Below are 23,691 nucleotides of genomic sequence, written 5' to 3'. Positions count from 1 at the left end.
ATTGAATAGATTAGACTTCGAACGCTCTTAAGATATGAGATATGTATATATGTAAACTTACTAAAATATAAAAGACACTAAGTATATCTAATGTCAGTTATTAATTCAAGATGTAAAACTAAAGGGCTAGAATTAGTAAGCAATGTTTATTTTAAATTTATTCAAAACAAGTTACATATAAACAGATAATGTGAAAATTAATATCATTTCTTTAATAAATCCAGAAGTTCTTTAATATGTATTAAGGTTGCCAAAGGTTTTTGAATTATTTTTTCAGGTTTTCTAAATTTACTCCAGGTTTTTGAAAGTACAAACTTTTTTTGTGCATTTTTAAGGTATAAAATGTCTTTAATAGTATAAAAATACTAAAAAGATACTGTAATGCTACCTTAAAAGAGTTTAACAAAATTCTAAATGACCTAAAAAGTTACTGCGTAAGTTATATTACTTAACTAATAAAAATTTTATTATTCTAATGTAAAAACTGTTTGAAATTCTAGGATTTTTGTTCAAAATTCCATACTTTTTTTAAAGTTCTCAAACTCTAAGCTTTTCTTACTTATATCATTTTTTCCAGGATTCAAGGTTTTTTAGCAACCCTATGTGTATTCAATATTGATGTACCGGACCCACAATTTCGGGTCCGGCCGGACCCGGATCCGGACTTATTTTTCCAATTAGAATCCGGCCGGAACCGGATCCGGACTCTTTTTTCAAATTAGAATCCGGCCGGAACCGGACCCGGACTTTTTTTTCAAATTAGAGTCCGGCCGGAACCGGATCCGGACTTTTTTTTCAAATTAGAATCCGGCCGGATCCGGATATTAGACAAAAATGACAATATCCGGCCGGACCCGGATTCTGATAGTGAGTCCGGTACATCACTAGAATAAACTAGCCTGAGTCAGAATGAGGTTTTGAAAAACTGAAAAAAAAGAACTTTAATCTAATAATAAGTAGAACAGCTAGCCACAAGGTTTCCAAATTTAGGTGTTATTTAATTAAAAATCTGAAATTAAGTTATTGAACAAAATACACTAGAAAATTACAAAATATTGAAAATTGGATCAGTTCAAACTCATTCAAAGTCTAAAAGAAAACTAGCCTGAGTTTTTATAAAAAACTAAACTAGCCTGAGGCAGTTCAAAATTTTCTAAAATTCCCAAAAATTTTCAAACTAGCAGGGTTGCCACTGTTTAAGTCAATAAAACTAGCTAGAGTGAGTATAAACAAGCCTGAGTAAGAATGAGGTTTTTAAAAACTGAAAAAATTACTTTAATCTAATAATCAGTAGAACAGCTAGCAAAGGTTAACAATTTGGTAGTAAAGTTGTGGACTGATTGTGGTACACTTAAATTATTAGTTCTACCCATCATAATTAAATCCTACCTTATTTAATTAATATCTAACAAATACTAAATTCCAACTGAGACTACTTTCTATAATCAGACACGACAGTTTTGAACGATGAACCTTTTATATAAAACACAACAAGAAATACTAGCATATACAAAATTATTAATTACTTTGGTAACACTTTAAAAACTGGAAGCTATTTAAATCTATATCAAAAGACTTAAAACAAAAAACTAAAAATTAAATAAAAATTTTAGTAAACAAGAAACTGTAAAATTTTTAATAAACTATTATTCTAGAAACCTGGCTTAAATATTTAAACAGTTAAACGCCTGTTGAAATATTCACTTTTAAAACAAAACACTACTTACAATAAGCATTCACAAAAACGTCTAAGCTATTTTGTTGCTTCAAGCTACACACCAAACTAACTAACTGCTTACATATAAACTGCCTGTCATGTTCTGATGTTTTGTTGCATCAGTATTTAGTTTGAAACATTTCGTCATATGATTCTCATTGGCTCGTACATTCAACCGTATTTACCCTAAATATTCTCTGAGCTCAACTTTAAACAATAAATAATGCAAGTATTCATTCCAAAGTTTTCAATTTTACAACACACGTAGAGAGTTGCATTTCATGAAATGTTAATTTCATAGTTTAAATGTAAACAAATGTAAATTAGTCACGTGTACAAAATGAGCCAATCACGGTAGGTAATTAATTTTAACGGACGAAAATGACTCTTAACAATTTACACAGGGTTTGTTTTTGAAAAAATACTTTTCAGTATGCTCTTTTTTACTAACTAGATCCGGGTCCGGCCGGATCTCTGTTAGGATCCGGCCGGAACCGGATCCGGACTTTTTTTTCAAATCAGAATCCGGCCGGAACCGGACCCGGACTTTTTTTTCAAATTAGAATCCGGCCGGAACCGGATCCGGACTTTTTTTTCAAATTAGAATCCGGCCGGATCCGGATATCAGACAAAAAGGGCAATATCCGGCCGGACCCGGACAGTGAGTCCGGTACATCACTAGTATTCAATATTAATATACAGTTTGAAAAAACATTGCATTTACAGCTTAATAAATGGTCAGTTGTTTTTTTATTTTTCAAATTTAAGTTACAAGAAAATTTCAGGATGTCAATCACTAAAAATTTATATCAAGTTTATTTAAAAATAACTAATTTTGTGGTAATTTTAAGTTCTTAAAACCAGAAAAAATTATGTTAAAATTTTTAAAGCTTTTCAAGATTCTGAAACTTATGGTAAAAACCATGATTTTGTTTTATATTATATACTGTATAATTTTATAAAGTCTTACTGTTTTTTTTTACTAAAAGACAACTGTTTAAAAATTAATTTTGATTTTTTTACCATTGAAATAGGATAATAAAAGTATTTCAACAAACTAATACAGTTATAAACCTTTATTCGTAAAACTTTGTTTAATTCAAAGAATATAATTTACAAAACAATCATTTAAAATATGATTAAAAACATCCACATACTAATACTAGGTAAACAAAAGTTCGCATATTAAAATCTAAAAAGTACGAAGTGATCAAAATCCCCTACGCATAAAGTAAAAGACGTTTTTTATTGAAATAGTACATGATTCAAAATCTAAAAAATCTCTCAATAAGGTAGTTATGCGAAAACCAATAATTTGGACGTTCAAAAAATATAAAACACCTTACCACAGTTAACAATATTCAATATTAAATACAAATATACCTTATACATTTATTGTATATGTATACTGTACATATTAAAGCATAAAAAGTTTTAAGTTCAAAATAAAATTATGTTAAACTTCAAAACTTAATGAAGTCCTCAAACAAATCTTTTTCTTAGATCTGATTCGTTTTTATAAAAATAAACATTTCTTGCTTTCTCAAGATCCCGGTAGGCCACGTTAGCTCTTATCTTCTTACTAAGTAGTTCTTCTCTCAAAATTTTCACATCGTTTTCAGCTTGATGTCGTAGCTAGAAATAGTTTTAAAAGCAATGAAGAGCATTAAATGTTTATAAAAAATTTGCTTATAATTATAATTAAAAAATATATATTGTAGAACATTTTTGTTAAATAGAAATTACTTTAATAAAATAACTAAACTAAATTTATATTTTAAAAGGATAAGTTTTTGCAAACTATCTAAAAAACTACTAAAAAAATGTATAGCTAATTATTCAAAACTTACTTTAAAAGTATATAAAATTAGAACATTCCATACATATATAGTTCATTGAACACAACAAAAATATTTTCTTAAAAATTTTAGTCAAAGGACTTGGTGTATAGAAAAACCATTCGGTCATCGAGCTACACACTAACTATTCACATAATTTATTTACAATATTATGTTTTAAATTCTTTTAACAATAAGTTAATTTGAAATCAAACCTTCATTTCTCCTGTTAACTTGTTTTTAGCTGCTTCAACTTGTCTTTTTGTCATTTGTATTTCGTACTGAAGTTTACCAGCTTCTATTTTACTTGAGTTCTATAAAACTTTTAGATTAGTTTTATATATTTATATATACACATACAAATATCTTTATAAACTATGTAACATATTTGTCTAAATTTGATAACAAAAAAAAAGAATTTGAGTTTTTTAGCTACATAGCATTCACTGTAGTATAAATTAACAAAAATATTTTTAGACAAATGAATAACTATACTTATATACCTTCCGTAAAAACTTCAAAAAAAGTTTTTTGATCGAGTATTTATAAAAACATACAGCTCATCACTAAAAATATTGACCGAATATATATTTTTTAAGGTAAATGATAGTGTTAATACTTTAACAACCTAAAAGATATTGATCTAATTAATAATACACGATTATGAGATAAAAAAGATACAAAGACAACGATAAATTATTAATTTATTCAAAATTTGCTCAAAAAAGATAAAAGATGTGAATATATGCAAAACTAAAGAATTTTAATAGTTTTTAGTGTATCCATCTAAAATTTAAATCCAAAGAAGCCTGCATGTGATACACTGTTTGTAGATTGACGACTGCAGGCTTCTTTGGTTGCGACTGACTGACGAGTTTTAATTAAAACAAAACCCGGGTCTCAGTCTACCAAAAGCTTGAAGTTTGAGGATTGAAGTGGTATGAACAAAACTTTACATAAATTTTATAGAAAGAACTGCCAAGAGTTTTTTAAACCAACATTTAAAATCCAAAAAGGTACGAATGAATGAAAAAGTTTCTACATTACTTACACTCGTTTAAACTGTTTTGATGATTTAGTACAGAAAAAAACTATTAGTAACTAAATAAATTTTCGCGAATGCCAAACAAAATAGGAGGTAGGGACATTTTTAAAGATCTTATAAGAAAGCTTAAATTACAAGTTATTAGTACATTTAATTTCAAATAAAAACTTGAATTTACAATTTTGAGATATAATTGTTTTTGTAAAAAGTTTCTGATAAAAACAAACGTATAAACTGAAACTTTTTCATCATAAATAATTATCTTAGAGATTTAATAAAGCTTTTTTTTATTCTAGAACTCAAGATAACAGAAAATATTTCTTATAAAGTGTCAAATATTTACATAACTATATTTATTTCTAATTTAAAACTAAAAATCTTTGGAGAAAGATTTAAATAACAGTAATGGGACTTACTGTGGATATTAAATAAAAAGATAACTTAGAAAGTTAATAGAATACATTTGTAATATTTAATATAGTCTTTTTTTTTTGCTTTCCACAAGAAACCTATTGAACTCGCTGAATTTAATCCTTTATATTTTGAAAGTTACTTTGAATTTTGTTAACCAGTTAGAATTGTCTGACAGCTAAGATAAAACTCTAAAAACAAGATCAACTTGGTAGACCGCTATATGACGTTAAGCTTTAATTTTATAACTTAAAACGTCAGAAGTAAAAAAAAAACTATTCTTAAGTAGACTGCGCAAACTTAATTAGTTTTTAATTTTTTAAAGTTTATAAGATAATTTTAAAAAAACTTTAAGTTGTTGAAAACTAAATGAAAAAATCATTAATTAAAATATGGTTCTTTTTGCGTTTTAAATTACTTAGAAAAATTGAAAAAAAATATATATAAAGATACTTAAAACATCAAAGAATAATATTTTACAACCAAGAAATAAACATAATTATACTTGGTAAGTCGAAAGCAACAATACTATCTAAAATCATAAATAACATTTATAAACACATTATAAATATAAGATTTGAACATCATTAAATATTAAAAAGTAGGTATTTCAATTCTAAAAAAAAACCTTTATTGAAGGCAAAACAATATGCCTACTGAAGTTATTTTTGAACTTTGCTGATTGTATCTCCGGCAGTTGCATCAATCTTCTTTGTTTACTAATAAAAACATAAAAAAAATATTAAACAATTTTCACAATATAAAAACAACTTAAATTGACTATAAAAAAATAAATAAATAAAAAGTTATGACATTGGTCTTTAAGGGTAAAAATTGCCAAAATTTAGAAGTAAAGATGAAAACGTTTGAAAAAGTAAAAGGGGTTGAAGCAGAACAATACAAGTTTGAACATTTCAAACTTAAAAAAATAGTAAGTCAAATAAATAGTAAAATACTTTCAAGAAAAATAAAAAATTGTGTACGTGGGTCTTGTTAATTTTACACTTTTTTTAAAGACACTTTTTTTTTCTCCGAATAATTCTAAATATTTTCGGAGAGTTTTTACAATTAGTTTCTAAAATATAGTAGTTTTTATTAATTTTCAAAGTTATTTTGTAATAAATGTTTTTTTTAAACAAAAAAACTGTTTTTAGGTATTGATTTGAACTACATACGCATTTTAATTTTTTTCAAAAATATGTTACTTTTTGAGTTGTTCCCCTTTAAAAATAAAAGAATTTGAATTGTCATGTAACTGGCTAAAGCTTAAACCAGACAAATACTTTAAAACTAACGTTTCGTACTCATTTCTTAAGTCTTTGTAAACATCTGCCAAGGGAGCAGTTTTCTTCTTTTCTTCAAAAAATCTTCGTTTCCACAAATCCTTTGCTATAAGTTAAAAGTAGATGAAAAATAGCAGCAAAAATTAGCAAAATAAATCAACAGGAATAGTATATGTAATGTATACAAAACTCTTTAACCTGAACTTTAAAGCAAAGCTTTAATTTTAAATACATACAATCAGTACTTAAAGCAATTTTCAAAAACATTTGTTTTAGTTTTTTTAAACAACCCTTAAATAAAATCTTTAGAAGTTTCCAGGTGGCGTTTTAAGTTATATGACCTTCACTTTACCTTTAAGTTGTCGTAAAAACACCTACGAGATTAATAATAATAAAATAAAGCAATTAGAAAAAAAAATTCAAGTGTTATGAGTTTTCAAATTGTATTTTACAATGGGACTATACCATATCAGATAAAAGGGTAAGAATTCAGATATTTTAGTGTAATTCAGGGTTTGGCAGCCTTTTGTAAGTTTTGGGCCAATTTTTCTTGAATAAGTATTCCGTGTGCCACGTTATTTAAGATAACTTTTAAAGCCAATAAAAAATCACATGGGAAAAACGAACTAACATCAACATTTTTAATTTTAAAAAGGATTTTTTTTTTGTTTAATCTGCTTCTTTATCAATTCACAAAATGCTTTTATTATTATTAGAAAACCAAAAACTGTTACATATTCATAGCAACTACGTATTATGAAATAAATTTAATCTTGTTGTACAAACTATACTGAGTACTTATCAAAACTTTTCATGAAAATATGTTGTATTAGTCAGATTTAAAAATTGCTTACATTTGTTTCTTTTTTGGTTTAGTTTCAATTGATTATTTTTAGCAATCCTCATAACACCTTCCCTTTCTTTTTCTTTAAGCTTCCTTTCATTTCTCAGTTTTTCAAGTATAGCTAATAATTCCAACCCTAAAAATAAGATATTTCGTAATATAAAAATATCAGTAGTTTTTTGACTATTTGGAAATGTTTTTAAAATTTAACTGACTAAAAATACATAAGTTGTATAAATATACAGTTCTATAACTTAACTATTAGGCTTTTCTGTAGATAAACTGTTAGAAGACTTGAGTGTACTTTTTGATGAGCTCTGTTACAAAAAATACATTAAACAACTACCAAACTAATTTTATAAAAATAGTTAAAAGTTATACCAGAGTATTTTTAAATGATAGATGTACTGAACTATGATTTGACTTCGGAATTTTGGATACCTGTTATAATTTTTTTGATATATTGCACATTGAGAGATTCAAAATAACATTAAAAAAATAATAAAAATATAGAAAAAAAGAGTGAACTAACTAAGCTAAAATGAACAATTTACATTTTTATTACTTGCTTGTTATATTTCTGTCTACATACAGAAATTTCTATAGATAAAAAATGTTTTCAGAGATTTATACAAACTTTTTTTTTTCGTGTTTTTTGCTTTTCTAAACTAGGAGTAATTTTTTTAATAAAAAATTTTGAAGTTCTTAACTAAAAAAAATACAAAAGTAGATAAACTTTTAGTTATTTATTAAATTTCTGCAAAAATTTACATGCATACGTTTTTTACGAAACTTTTTGCAGAAGTTATTATATCTCAAACGCCAAATTTTATTTAATATGAAAAATTAACTATAGCTTAAACTTTCAATTTTTTTAAAAACACCTGTATAACTTATTTTTAAAAACTGTTTTGACCGCTCCTTTGGCCTAGGGGGGGTAAACACCCGTTTTTGGTTTTAAATCTTATTTTATATAATTTTTACTAAGCTACAAGATGCTTTTTACAGATTTTAAAAGTTCAAAATAACTTTTGAGATATAGCCGGTCAAAGTCGGGGGCAACATTAGGATCCTTATGGGAAGCGCAAACTAAAACGGCAAAAATAGACTATTTCACTAAAAATCTATCTTTTCCTACGTTTTTTGAGATAACTACCTCAAATTTTCAGGAAATGTTCCTTGATATATTTAGAAAATTCTGTCGGAAGGAATTTTTAAAAAAAATTTAAATAAAAATTTTATATAAAAAATAAACAAAAAAACAGTTTTTTTTAGTTTTTTTGTTATAAAATTTTTATTTAAAAATTCAATCAGTTTTTTAGGTTATACTTATCAAAGAGTAAAGTTTATATTAAAATACATAAAACCTGTTATGTATTTTGTAATAAAAGTTAATTTTAAATTGCCTTACTGCATTTGATTGCTTAGAAAACTAATATGAAAAAAAAATCATGTAGTAGGGATAAAATAACATCACTTAGAAAAAGTAATTATTTTACTTCATATATAACCCTTATAAATAACTTTCACAAGAATACTTTAAACTTTACTATTAAGTAGTTAAATAATCTAAAATAATTAACTTTTTGTGTAAAAAAACAGTCTAGATTAAAATATCACTTAAAAAACTAGTTAATTTTTAGATTGTATCTCTTAAATCAGAACTTTAAGAAAAATTTCACTAAGGAACTACTAATATGTATATAAGTTATATCAATGCTATTATAACTTTTCAATTAAATTTGCTTAAAAATATGCAAAAATTAATAAACTATGTAAATATTAGAAGACTTAAAAAAAACATTTAGTACATTATTTTGCTAGCTTTTAAGAATGAAAATGAATTTATACCTTTACATAAGAGGCTCTTAAAATAAAAAATATACAAACTCTACTTAAAAATTTTTTATTTCATTTAAACAAGTAAAGTTTTTTAATTTTTCATTTTAAGAGCCTCTTATGAAAAGGTATAAATTCATTTTCATTATCAAAAAGGGTATAAGGAAAAAATATATTTAAAATTGCAATGTTTTACAATTGCTTGCTTTCTAAAAAAAGCGTTTTTCAGCTATTTATAAAAGTTAAGAAATATTTATAATGATATAAGACAATAACTTTAATGTGATAAATTAAGGCCAAATGTAATTATAGCTATGGTGAATATTTAATGATGATTGCAGCGTGTAGTGCTAGCAGTGCTCAATAATGAACCTTTTCCTTTGTTTCATACTCTTTTAGACTTTCTTTTAATACTTTTTTTCGCTTTGCTTCAATACTCTGGTAATCTTTTCCATAATTAGTAGATGTGACAATAGCACCTGGGTTAAGTTTGCTTTTTACTCCAGAAAATTTATTTCTGCGTGGAAGCTTGAGTGTTTTTGGCACATTTTTGGCAAAATTGCTGCTCCATGCTGTTTGTTGTTTTCTTTTCAGATCATTTTCATTAATTTTTCCTGATATTTTGTCATTTGAAGAAATGCGTGTTGCGTTATTGGTGTTTATCATATCGATTGAACTACTTTCAAACTCAACCTTTTTACAGTCGCGTTTGGTAAATTGGGGAGTTTTTATTTGATCTATTTGTTCGTGTTTGCTAAACTTGTAAATTTTTAAATCTTTTTCTTTTGCACTTTTTACCTTGTTTTTATAGAAAGCCGTTTCATCTATGTTTTCATTAAAATCTGACGCTGTCATAATACCACTACTGATAGAAACACTATCATCAGCAATTATGTTACTTTCTTGTACGACTCTATAAACATTGTGCTCATGAAACATGTCATCTTTTACACTACTAGTTTTATATTTGATCCTTGAAGAGTTTACTGCTTTGTTTGTCGGTGTAGATGACTTAACACGATAATTTATCAAGCTATCAACGGGCATTAAATGTTTTATTCTTAATTTGTATAAATCTGTTTTATCATTTTTATTACCTACCGAATCCGATGAAGCATCAAGGTGGTAACTAGAATTTTGAGGAAGTTCTTCTGAGATTTGCCTAAAAATAGTAAGAAATTAAAAAAAAAAACACATACTTTTTGTTAAGTTCAATTAGTAAAATTACTTTCTATAAGCTGTTGGATTGATTTTGTATATATTTTATTAACTTATAAATTATTAATTTAATATTTTTTTGAAATTAAGTGTACTCAATAAAAATTTAACCTATTTAAGACTTAATAAAATTACCAAGAGTAATAGTATTTAAATTAAATAAATTAAAGTATAAAATTTTGTCAAAAAAATACTAAGATCAGTACTGATAAAAAAAATTTACCTCATAATGGATAAATAAAACTTTGAAGAACTGAATTGAAAAATTAAACTAAAAAAACTCTTGTTGTCCTTTAATGTTAACAACATTCCTTATAGTTTTAATAAACATTTTATTATTTAAAACTTGTTAGATTAAAAAGCCTAGTTCACAATGACAAACTTAAAAATTGATTTTAAAAAACGTACAACTTAGTTTCTTTTTAAACTAATATTTTTTTGTTTTTAATCTATGTTCGAAAACTTACATAGACAATTATATATACGAATACACACATCTTAAAAAACAAAGAATTGCTTATAAAGTTAAATGTCTTGTTTTATTCCTAATATATAATTGCTATAATAAGCAGTATGTTTAGCTCTCAACTATTGTTTGACATATTATTTGCAATGTACTTGTTTTCGATAAAAGAAAAGTGCTTTGTAAACATTTTTAGTTATTATTATTCTGAAATTGTAAAACAATATAAAACATTTTTAGTACTCTGTACTTTTAAGAAAAATTTGCATTCATGAGTATTTCATTAATTTGTGGAAGTTTAATTAATTTTTTAAGTGAACTGTTTAATCTACAAACTTCGTGTTGTCAAAACAAACAGAAATTGTAAATATTCTTAAAAAGATGATTGTGCGAACCATTAAACAAATGACAAGAATAACCTTATTCACAAGTTTTCAATTATTGTGACGTAATAATAAGCAGTATGTTTAGCTCTCAACTATTGTTTGACATATCATTTGCAATGTACTTGTTTTCGATAAAAGAAAAGTGCTTTGTAAACATTTTTTTAATAAGTAATGATGTACCTACAGGGTTCGTGCGCGAAATTTTTTTCATTGAGCCTGACTGAGACCAATTTAGCCTGACATTTTTTCAAAGTAAGGAAAATACCCTTTAGAAGTCGTTTTAGGTATTGGGGGGTCTTGATTAGTACTATTGTAATCTCCGACTTCAACCAGCTTTATCTCAAAAATATGTTGAGCTTTAAAAATCTGTTGAAAGCAACTCATAGCTTAGTTACAACTCAATAAAATAAGACTAAATTGTGAAAAAGGTGATTGAACCCCATCCCCTATGCCCTTAACATAACAAATTCAGTGATAAGTTTTATAAAACGTGTTATATCTAATCTATTACTAGTGTAAAAATTTAATATATATTACTTAACACAATCTTTCAATTTAATTAAGCACTAAGTAAAAATATTATAAACAGAAGACTTATAATAAAACAACGTGCATTGTCGTATTTTATTAAAATTTAAAATGAAACGCTTACACGAGTATTAAAAATAAGTAAAAATTATTTTTTATAGTATTTTGGCTAGTACTTAAAATTTATATATAATTATAAATCCTAAACTCTAAATAAATATAGTGATTGTTGATGTCATATCAGATTTAAAAAGCTTACACTTAAACTAAAAAAAAAACCTTAAATATTTTGTTCGTGTAAAGAAAAATAAATTGTACCTAAAATTTGTACTCCTGTGATTCTTGATGTCATATCAGATTTAAAAAGCTTACACTTAAATTAAAAAAAAACCTTTAATATTTTGTTCTTGTAAAGAAAAATATATTGTACCTAAAATTTGTACTCCCACAAAACTAAGTACTTGTATCTAAAAGCTAAGTTTTAGTGTTATAATATGTCTAATAACTTTGAACACACAGTAAAACATATGAATAAACTGCTTATAGTTTTAATCTAAAAAGTATTTGGTATAAAGCCTTTAAATAAGAAATTAAAACAGTTCAACCAACTAAGCTCTGAAAAACATATCTGATGTAAACAAATTTAAACAAACAGCTAAGTTGTTGAACTAAACTGTAATGTTTAAACTGTGTTTTTTTTTATGAATTTTCATAATTATGACTTATATAATCTACTCACAACAAAATAATGAAGATTCTTAAATTTTTTTTAGAGATTCAACAAATGCATTTATTTTTACAAATACTGACTGATTTTTTCTTTAATAACTAAATTTTTATTTAGAAATAAATTTACATCCCAATTTGATCTTAAAAAGATTTCTCAATTGTTTTTAATCAAAATTTTCAAGCACTTGAACTGAGAAAACTGATATTCTCCAATTTTTAAATAAAAAACTGATTTAGCCTGACGTTTTTCAACTTTTTTCAAAAAAACTGATTTAGCCTGACGCGCACGAACCCTGTACTTATAAGAAAAAACCTTTTTAAATTAAAATATTAATAGTTGTAAATTGTGTTTATGTTTCACAAGATTAGAAAAGCTATATAGCTAAAAATAAACTGTCTAATTAAATACCAACCAAACTATTTACTCACAAAGCTTTCATCATTTATTGACATTATCAATGTAGCAAACGGATGTGAAAAATAAAAACAAAAACACAAAGGTTAAAAAACATAGGAAAAACTGTTAAAAATAAATAAAATAAACTATACTAATCTACAAAAACTATTTTTTCTACTACACTGCAAAAAACATTTCAATTTATATTTAAATTAAATTTAAATAGTAGTTTCAACAAAATCAAAAGTATAAATTTATAAAAAGTAATAAAAGTACAAATGTACATAAAATAATGAATTTATATTTATGAAAAAAAAGCATTATCTTACTAAAATGTATTTTTATTGTTGTAACCCTCTACAAACCACTGTATGATGTTTTAGCTAAGTTAATGCTTGATTTTAGTTTATTCATTTAAAAATGTTTTCTATAGTCTAGATTCTTAAAACTTGGTTGTTCCAAAAATGCAACTTTGTATGCGTCATTAATGTTAAGGTGCTCCAGATTGTTTTTATGATTAAAATAATAGAGTCTGTGTAATGCACATTCATCTGAAAAGAAGACAGTTTATTTCTGAGCTATAGAGCTTTTCTGATTGAATAAAATTGTTTAACTGTCTAAATTAATAGATAACTGGAATTTGTTTAACCCCGGATTTACGGCTTACTTGAGTATATTATTCCAAAGATAAAACAAAAGTTATGGTAAGTTTTTTCGCTTTATGTAAAACTAAATAAAAACAGTTCATGTACTCATTTAAACTTCATAACCGTTATAGAAAAACAATTAAAATACTAATAAATAAAATATTTTTATTAAACAAGTATTACATTATAGTGTTTTGTATAAAACATATTATATTTTAATAACTTGCAAAATACTCTACAAAAAAAAAATACATAACTATTCTAAAGGTTTTCAAAAAGTTTTAAAATTTTAAGTAACACATTTTTTAGGTAAACTTTGATTTTTACCAGCATAGATTTTAAGGAAACGGTCAAACTAAAAGACAAACTCTATTTTGTATTTATTCATATACTCTTTATTTATATAAGAAGTTTAAATACTTTGTAGCTAAAGTCAGAAATTTTTTTTTAAATAATTTCTGTCTTATTTATCTTACCTTTATGCCTGAAACAACAATTATATATTACTAAAACTTAAAAATATAAAAAACTACTCTTGTAATATTTGTACCTAAAAAAAATCAGCAAGCATATTTCAGCTTATCTTTATAACCAAGAAATGACAAAACTGTACAAATATATAAATTAAAGTTTGTTGTATGTAAAATTTGTATACATCAATAGAGATTTATAATGATTACTTGGTTGAACAAATCTTCAACATATGTGACATTAATAAAAATAGTTATACAATTGTATTTTTGCTAAAAACTAAACACTATCGATTTTATTGAAATAACTCAAATAAAAATTAAATAAGGCACTTATTCTTAGATAACTTTATTTCTGTTAAACATAAAAAAACTCTGGTGTATAAGTAAAATACAGTAGTAATTAGTGAATAATTTACAATAAAATTGGTATTTTTAACTCGAATCATATGTTATATATTATATGTTCATTAGATATTAAAATTTTCTTAAATATATAATTATAAGTAGTTCTTTTATAAGATTTCTAAAAAAATTAACATTTTTAAAAAATTTGCAAGTTGAATAAAAAACTTAGGAGTTACATGTATATAGAGTTTAGATTAAACTGAACTTTCAAAAACTAGCTAATTATAATTCTTTAAAAAATTGATTTGATTATAAAAAATTCAAAACTTGTACTACACTTCTATAAAAATTTGAAATTAATTAAAAAAAATATTCATTTATCTTTTTCTAGTTTTATGATACTAAAAATATTTCAATAAATAGTAAATTCAAGAACATAACTTTTGAACAACTAATGCTCAACAACTAATGTTCATATATGATATGTATAGAAATGAGTGGTAAATGGAAAAACATAAAACCTATTCAAAGAGCTCATAAGTACGTCTTCTACTTGTTCTTCTGCTTCATCCAGATTACTTCCAGAGGATTGCGCTACAACTTCATTGTTGTTGTTAGTTTCAGTTGGATCCATAAAGCCAGAGTCTTGTTCGTTTGGCAAATTTAATTCAGCCTCAGTACTATCTTCTTTTTTTTTTTGCAAAAAATATATAATAACAAAAACTTTTGTTGATTTTAGTTTTAGAAAAGTTTAATTAAAATAACAAAGTTTATTACTTTTTTATTATTAAATGACATACTCTATTGAAGTTCTACAAAAGTATATTACACAGATGAAAAAGGATAAGGGATAAAAAATGAGTTTAAAAACAATCATTGTTTATATTTACAAAATGTTATACACATTTACATTTGAAAAAATTAAAGTAAAAGGTTTAAATGTTATACAACATTCACTTCTATCTAAATCAATTTAACTGGTTCAATTCATATAAAAACATTTAATCACTAACAGATTAATAAAAAATATATAACTTATGTTTTATGGATAGCTGTTGTAACAATCGAGGTAATCAACTGTATTTAGTTTGATCTAAAATAGTGAAAGTTTTAAGAAAATTGAACAAGGTCTTTTTACTAAAAACTTGTTTTTTTCGGTTCAAAAGCGCATAGTTATAACTAAAATATACGAACTTCTCAATTTTCCAAAAACTAAAGATACAAAAAATAAACAGTTATACGCTTTAATTTTTTCCTTCTACAAAATTTTTTTTATAACTCTTTAAACTATAGTTTATATATTCTATACATTTAAATGAACCATATCAAATGGTTTTAACTTTTATATATTGTTTTTAGTTTTGCTAAGCCTTTATTAAACGCAAAGAAAATTGCTTATATGGTTTAAACTCCATAGGGTTGCCACTGGTTTTTAAGATAAAATCTTCTTGATTTTTTGAATTTTTTCCAGGTTTTTGAAAGTACACGTTTTCGGGTATATTTTTAGTTTAAAGTTAAGTTTAAGGTTAAAAACTGTCTTAAATAGTATAACAAAATTGAAAAGATACTGTAAAGCTACTTTAAATGAATTTCTCAATAAAAAAATCTTTGATGATGACAAAAAATTTTTATGCATATGATAAATTTTTTGTTTCAAATCAAAACTTTACTACTTAACATGTAAAAATTGTTAAAAATTTCAGGTTTTTTAGCCTAAATTGTCAAATTACATGTTTCTCAAGGATTCAAGGTTTTGTGGCAACCCTGTAACCATTATAGGTTTACAAGATGTCTTTTACAAAAATACATGTAAAATTTGCTATTTAAATCATAGTATTCCAAAAAAAGACCTTTTTTAAACACTTATAGTTGAGCAAATAAAAGTCAATCTTTCAGTTTAAGTTACTTATACATAAAAGCGAAATAAAACACAATTTTGGAACAAGATTAGTTTAATATATACAAACTAGCCTCAGTTGGAGTTTGCCTAACTAGCCTGAGGAAGTAGAAACCTAGGTAAAAACCTTCAAAAATTAAAAAAAAACTTCCATTTAAAACATATGTAATCCAACAACAACAACAAAAAAGTTAAAACCAGCGTACCTTGAACGTAATCTTCTTCCATTTGAAGGACTTCACTAACCACTGAATTTTCAGGAAGGTAATCCAAATTCTTGTTGCTGACTACTGATGTGCGATGGTGACGAACTGAAGGCACAGGTGACCCCACTGATGGCAGCGGTGATGACTTCATAATCCGGGAAGATTGCGGCTGAGGAGTTTCAGGAGAAGAAGGAGGGTGATTTTGTTGAGTTATGGGAGGAAGGACGGAAAAAGCTAAGGAGTTCCAGAGTGGAGGTTGCTTTGGTAGGATGTACAACTCAGGAGCTAGACTCTTTGAGAATTGTATCAAATATTACAAAGTTAGTGGGAACTCTACTTGATGCTTATCACTTGTTTAAACGAAAATATCAAAATACTTTAAACTAGCATAACATAATAGAAATAAAAAAACATTTATCTATGAAATTAATTAATTAGCTCAAAAACAATATCTTTTTTTTTTCGAAAATATGTTTATTCTCTACAAGTTTATAAGCTTAATTCACAAATTTTAAACATTAAAAAATTTTCATAAAAATAGCCAATTAATTTAAATATGATATAAAAAAAGTAAGTTTTTAAAATTAGTAAGCTAATGTCAAAAAGATAAAAAAAATTTAATGGCAGTTCCTTTCTGTTTTTGTTATAGGTTTACCCTAATAAGGAAAGCAAATTAAATCGAAAATATTTTATCAAAAACTATTCAGTTTTAAAACCTAACTATAACTAGACTAAAAATGTATCTTAATAAAAAACAACTGGTAGTTTTTTATTGCAAGATAAAAAAGCAGTATACATACAAATAATTTTAAACTCACTTCAGGAGGAAGAAAATTTCTGGTGACTAAATCAAACTCCTGTTTTTCTCTAACCTTGATAGTTTAAAATAAATCATTAACTTTTCAAAATAATGTTTGATTTCGACGGATATTTTTCTATAATCTAGCTAGTAAACGTACAGTTAATCTTTATCTTAATTAAAAAGATGTCAATATCTCAAAGAATAAGTTGTAATAAGATATTTATACTCATTCAAACATGTTTCTGTGTATAATATTTTACTTGCTTACACAAAAATTAACAGAACAAGCTGAACTACATAAAACAAATAAAAATATTTGAAGCTGGTTAAAAAAATACTAGTTTTTAAAAAGCTTCCAACTGTCTTTGCAGTTATAAATCCTTGATATAGTTTAATTACTAAAGTATGAAAAAAACTAACACATAAACTCAATTCTTTTGTTAATTTGTTATAATTTTTTAGAGTGGTATAGAGGCTTGTATTTATTTATAAATATTATACAAAAACTATACATTCTTTTACTTGTATAAAACTCACTAGAACAAGACGCTTTCCAATTTGCTTTAAAAACACATACTTTTCTGGAAAAACGTCTTTTCCTAGTTGAACATTTATAGAGTGGCGAATTTTGTTTATTTTTGTTCCAGGATGAACTCTAAATATGAAATTTAGTTAGCATACACAATAACAAAAACTAAATTAATTAGCAAATTCAATTTAAAATCAGTCTATTCATATATAATAATCATTTTATTGGTGATCATATTTCGAAAGTAATAACAACTATAAACAAAAGAAAGTAATAATTTGTTTTGTGTTAAAACTTTTTTGAAATATGTTGAACTTTTAAAAACTTTGTATTTTTTTAATTACTATTCTGGGAAAATTTAACATATGTACACACTTAACTAATATGTTGTTTTGTTTTAAAATAGTAAAGAGTGCTCTTTACATTATAACAAAGGTGAAGGTCATTATTTATGGCGCGAAACATTTTAACTTTGTTGATGATGGTCAAAATAAATTCTGGTTAAAACTGATCAAAATGAGTGTAGACTAAAATATCATAATAAGCTGACAATATCTTAGACGTTTGGCTGTGAACAATTTGGCTGCGCCAATTTTTTGGACTTCCCTTACAAACGGAAGCTTCAGTGCATATGCTTGGACAGATCTCAACAGCGTTTCTCGCGACTATGCATGCCTGATGAATCCTAATAAGGACAAAATCGGTCTTAGGTTTCGTGGATGCTGTTGTCAATGGCCATGTGGTAAAGTTTATTATTTATTATCCACTTTATAACATTACAAAGTACATTTTATATAAACAGACACAACTTTACAAGTATTTTGGGCTCGATTCTTTATACACTAAGCCTTCATCAAAGTAATGATTATTTTAACAAAATTACCAAACATCATTGTCAAAGATCACTATGCTGTCTAAAATGGCTTCGTATAAATGGAAGTACTTGTCAAAATTCAAGCCATCACTTTTTTTGTTGCAAGATCACCCACAAACAATTTGTGGATTGTGTTTGTTAAATATCTAAGGCATATTTAATTTAAACTTGAACTTTAAATTGTCTGGTTTTACAACTGACTTCCTAAAATTAATTTCATGCTTATCTAAAAATTTTCCACCAGCATTTAAACACATGTCAACTGAACCTCTTTTAGCAGACTCATCAAAACTATATGGGCTTAATCCACAAACAAAAAGTTTGTTTGTTTCATTTTTCTATCATGTACTTTTCTCTAACACTTTGTCCAGCAGTTTTTACTTACAGAAGCTAGAATATACAGTAATCTTTGTCTTGAGTAAGCAGTTTTTAGGTAAACACTTTCTTTGAGTACATACTTTTGAGCCAAAACCTTTATTTTCAAAACTGAATTTATAACTTAGACTTTTTAAGTACATACTTTCCAGCTGTCTTGAGGTGCGTACACAAGAGTAAAATTACCTCACTTTAATTTTTTCCTGCTCTATTTGAATTTTTATTCAGTTTTCTACACATACTACAACTTGGTTCTTTAGGGAATAAACAATGATTTATCAGTATTAGGAAACTGAGACCTTGTCAGTAGGTTGTACAATCGTATCACCTACCATTTTCTTTACCTTAATAAAACTAATGTCTTATCACCAAGACGTTCAAATCATAGTACTCCATTGCAAGTATTCTCATCTGCTAGACCAGTTACTAGTATTTCTTTTACAACAATGTTTGTGAAGTTTACTACTTGATTGCAGGACAAGTACAGGTGTAAGAACATGCTATGGCTTTTCTTTTTAAAAGTACAGCAAATGATTTAGTATTCCTAGTCAAATCCTACCCTGTACTGAGGAAGCTGAACGCTGGAAAATTACCAGAAACTAACAGAAATGAGTACTGCAAGCTACTTGTAGATGCACAAAATCTACTATTTAAAATACTAATTGCTTGAAACATGTGTTCTCTTACATTTTTTTAAACAAATATGTTTTGTAGTAATAAAGCCTGTTTTCTGTAACTTTTAAAATATATATCTTATACTTAAACTCATTTATCACTCATTGTAACATTCAGAATGTTCAAATAATTTAAGGATTGGTTTCTTAAAAAATTGAAGTCCCAAGCTTTCAAGACTTTACAGAATTTTAGTGAACTTCTAAACTTTCAAATAAACTAACTATAGTAAAATCGCCCTCCATAAGTTTGTACCTTTGGTTAAAATGTTCAATACTTAAAGTAGCTTTAAAAAGACTTTGTTTTTGTTTAATAAAAAGTCATTTATGTTATTAAGCTTTCATGGAATAGTCAATTTAATAGTAAATTAATTTGTTGGACCCCTGTATATAGTGTAAGGACGGTCAATTCAAATTTGCAATCAATTCCTACCCTATCAAATCTGAAAACAGCTTACTGACCAAGTGTGAGGGTTAAGGGTAACAGTAATAGTAAAAAATTAATAAAAAACATGTGAATAAAACACAAAATAATTAAATAAAGAAAAAAAAAACTTGGGTGGGAATTGTGCGGGTGGGAATTGTAAGTATACTTATGTTCAAGCAAAAGTTTATTGATAATCAATATTATAATTTAATTAAAAAGCTTTTATGTAATTTTTAACTGTACACAATACTATCAACTTAATTAAAAAAAAGTTTAATTTAATATTTAGAATAAAGAAGCAATAAGAAAGTCAAAAAAAAGTCATAGTTTTAACAAGTACATTAACACTTTATTCACGCCTAATGGTAATTAATTTATAAGTACATAGCAATGTGTTATAGATATTAAGGAAGTTACCAGATTTATTTTAATATTTTCTATATAAGTAAAATAACTAAATATAATTACTAAACTTTTTGCTTATCTATGCTCAATACCAGTCAAAGCTATGTTTAGCAAATACTTCAGAAGTTTAAACTCAAAAGTTGATATCCAAAACTTGTATTAACAAAAAAATATTATTAAATTAAATAAAATGATTAATTACAAAATTTCAACTGTAAACAACGTTTTTGTAAGTATTTTTTAATTAGATTACAACATGGAGTAAAAAAATAATGCACTAGTCAATAGTTTCCATAAATTTTATAGTTAAAAAAGTAAAATTTATTAAAACCTGTTAGTATTGTTTATTTGAAGTAAAATGCAGATAAAACTTTTATTTGATAATAGTAAATGAAAAAATAAAAATTAAACTTTGTCTATTTATATACTCACCTAATAAAACCTACAGAAACAATACTTGAAACTATATCCAAGTTAGCATAATTGTATTTGTCACTCCACAAGTTTACTGGTATATAAGAAATGTGTACATCCACTAACTGCAACAAGTTAAAAATAAAAATTACTAAGATATTTGTACCTAATTGCATGTTTATTTAGTCTTTAAACTATTCAAAAGAATAATTAATAAATTTTATTACGCTAAAACAAATTTAAAGGTTTCCAAGTATATACGTTTTTTATAAAGGATGCACTTAGTTTTCAGCTAATACTTTATTATAGTTTGGACAAAAAAAAAGAAAAAAGAGAAATAATACATGGTTAAAACTTTAAATTAAAAATTAGACTTTTTATTTGAATAATCTTTTTTGTAATAAAGTTTTCTATGAAAGCAAAATAATTCAAACTATTTTTTAATATTTCCTATTTTTGAGTTAGAATAAACATTCTAAAAATTTATGAACTTTACTTAAACGGTTGTTAAAAAAAATAGCTTAATTCTCCGTAAAAAAGCCTGAGTTAATGGGTAGAATTGAAAAATTTTAACTAAGAGTAGTATTATTACTAAATTCATAAGAAAAAAACACAACTAAAATTGATTAAAAACAACATAATTTTGAAGATAAGATTGACTTTTAAGTCATTTTTAAGTCTTTTAACTATCCAGAAAGTAACAAAAATTCTAAACCTAAATTAATAATACTGATTTAATGGCCACCTTGTGTTTAACCAACCTTAAATAAAACTTCAGTTGAATCATTTGATACATTGGTTTTTAGTAGCAATCTATTAACCTAAAAGATGAAATTAACAAACTTTATTAAGTTTAAATCCTAAAACTACTATCAGACTATTTACATCTAAACACATGAACGAATTCAGTAACTTAAAATATCATAAACATCAGTTATAAAACTTACAGAACCAAGATTTTCAGAACTTGTGTAAAGAATTTTATTGCTGTTCATAACCTTTAACTTTCACATATTTATCTGTAGTAAAGTAATTATATTGTTTTTGAAATATGTTTAAAACTTAAAATTAAGAAACTTTTTAAATGTTTGATGTAATACTTCTTAATGAGTTCTAAAAAAAGTTTACTACACAATTGGTAGGTGTCTAGGTGTTTAATTTTACTACATATCTAGTTGTTACACTCACTTTCTTATCAAAAAAGTATAGTCAAAACTTATTTACAGAAAAAGAAAATAATTATAATTTTTGGCAAGTCAAGTTCAGTATACTTTTTTTATTGAAAAAATAAAATAATAAACAACAAAATAAAAGTCCATAAAATAAATTTTAAGTTAAATATGTGTTCAACAGTTATTGTGACTCTTTTTAAAGATAAACTTAGTTAAAACATCAGCATTATAAAAAATTACATAAATCAGTAAACAAACATAATTGTTAAACATCATACATGATATTTATAGTAAAATAAAACTAAAGACTGAAATAAGGTATTTTTATAACAAAACAAAAATTTTAGTTTAAAAATTAAAAATTAAATGTATTTATAAAATAATGAAAACAATTAATTACAATTCAAAATTTAAAGAGATCCTAGCAAAGGATAATGTGGCAACAACAATTCAAAAAAAAAAATTGTAAAATATTAAAAGGCTCACTTGAAAATAGAAGCTACTGCTAGAAAATTAAAATTCAGTTAAGCTGATAAGAATTATAAGATCTTAATTACACAGCTTATAAAAACTGCACAAACAATATGTAATTTTAAGGTCAATTTGTTCAAAGACTAGATATTCACAGAATACTTTGGCTATTTTTTAAACTAATTTATCTAAAAAAAATTTTTCAGACTCTTAAAGACTATTAAATTTGTTCTTAAGTAAAACGTCTAAGAATTAATGGAAGATTTCTTGTTTCCTTTAACTTTAAAAACTTGTTAATTTGTGCACCTTTAAATAAAGGTTTTAGTATTAGTGCTGAAACATTATACAGCTTAGAAAAACTATTTCTAAAAGAAAAGTTTATTTTAACTAAACTAGTAGTAGACACTGAGTTTAGCTTTAGTTAAGTTGGTATAACAAACTTTCTTAATTTTCAAAATCTACTTAATATATACGTTTTAACCCTTACCCTAATGCATCACATCAAAATAGTAGAAAATATACAAATTCTCAGTCTCAAAACATTTTTTACATACACTCTAATTTTTATACCATGATCCTAACTCTTACAATCCTTACCTTTATTCATTGAAAAATTATTCAAATTAATAAGCTTTTCCTAAAATTACTTAAACTGTCCTCTGCTAAGAATTTTATGATTGTATAGCAACTTGGATTACATTTACACCTACAGCTGGGATTCCCAAAGAGCAGGGATTTCATAGCACTAGAAATTATAAGCTTTGGCTTTGATAGAATTTTGCCATTTTTCTTCCCTGCAAAGATTAATACTTATAGATTCTAGCTATTTTGTAAATAATTACTATATATCCAAAAACTTAAATTGCTTTATATCCTCTAAAATTAACAAACTGTTTTTTTTTTCAGTTAAGTATGATTTAGTAATTGATGCATTTTCCAATTTATTCTTATAAATTCTAATTTGTCTAATATATTTCTATTCATTTAGTCAAATACCTTGCTCAGATCCAACAAAAAAGCACAAACTGAATATCTCAAAGAAGGGCTAGTGTACTTTCCACAAACTCTGACAAAGGTAAATTAGTTGGTGCTCCTCTCTAAATTCAAACTGAGAAGTATTGAAGATATTGAACTTGGTAAGTTATTTTTAATGACTAAAACATCTTTTCTATAATTTTTTTTAGTGTGTTTACTGAATGACAAAAAAAGGGCATCTACAAGTTTGGTCCAAGGAGCTTGTGTACAAGAAAACTTTTGGTTACAGCGTCATACACCATGGATACAG

The 23,691-nt window shown here is 25.3% G+C and overlaps 1 protein-coding gene across 1 annotated transcript; it reads right to left on the bottom strand.

Annotated features, from left to right (window-relative positions):
• Positions 1–2,947: 2,947 nt before the first annotated feature.
• Positions 2,948–21,783, bottom strand: LOC145846298 (spermatogenesis-associated protein 1-like). Its single transcript, XM_082953175.1, has 14 exons — positions 21,711–21,783; positions 20,782–20,888; positions 17,606–17,723; positions 17,085–17,138; positions 16,267–16,558; positions 14,685–14,850; positions 10,079–10,139; positions 7,520–7,579; positions 7,398–7,455; positions 7,149–7,274; positions 6,307–6,400; positions 5,640–5,730; positions 3,771–3,869; positions 2,948–3,352 (listed from the first exon to the last, which is right to left on the bottom strand). Exons 1-14 carry the CDS (start codon positions 21,756–21,758, stop codon positions 3,200–3,202), a joined length of 1,527 nt encoding a protein of 508 aa, XP_082809301.1. The 5' UTR covers positions 21,759–21,783; the 3' UTR covers positions 2,948–3,199.
• Between the last annotated feature and the right edge of the window lie 1,908 nt (positions 21,784–23,691).

Source organism: Thalia democratica, unplaced genomic scaffold (genome assembly GCF_965202585.1).
Source record: "Thalia democratica unplaced genomic scaffold, ktThaDemo2.hap1.1 HAP1_SCAFFOLD_405, whole genome shotgun sequence".
Lineage (NCBI taxonomy): Eukaryota > Metazoa > Chordata > Thaliacea > Salpida > Salpidae > Thalia > Thalia democratica.
The sequence above is the reverse complement of the archived record's forward strand: the minus strand, read 5'-3'. Positions and strand labels throughout refer to the sequence as shown.

What these genes read in the sequence shown, in the direction of transcription:
- LOC145846298 (XM_082953175.1), bottom strand. Translation starts at nt 21,758, where the DNA reads ATGAACAGCAATAAAATTCTTTACACAAGTTCTGAAAATCTTGGTTCT. An exon ending in CTTATGAGCTCTTTGAATAG is followed by an intron (nt 10,140 to 14,684) that starts GTTTTATGTTTT and finishes TACTATTTTTAG; the next exon opens with GCAAATCTCAGAAGAACTTC. An exon ending in TTAAGAAATGAGTACGAAAC is followed by an intron (nt 5,731 to 6,306) that starts GTTAGTTTTAAA and finishes TGTTTTTATTAG; the next exon opens with TAAACAAAGAAGATTGATGC.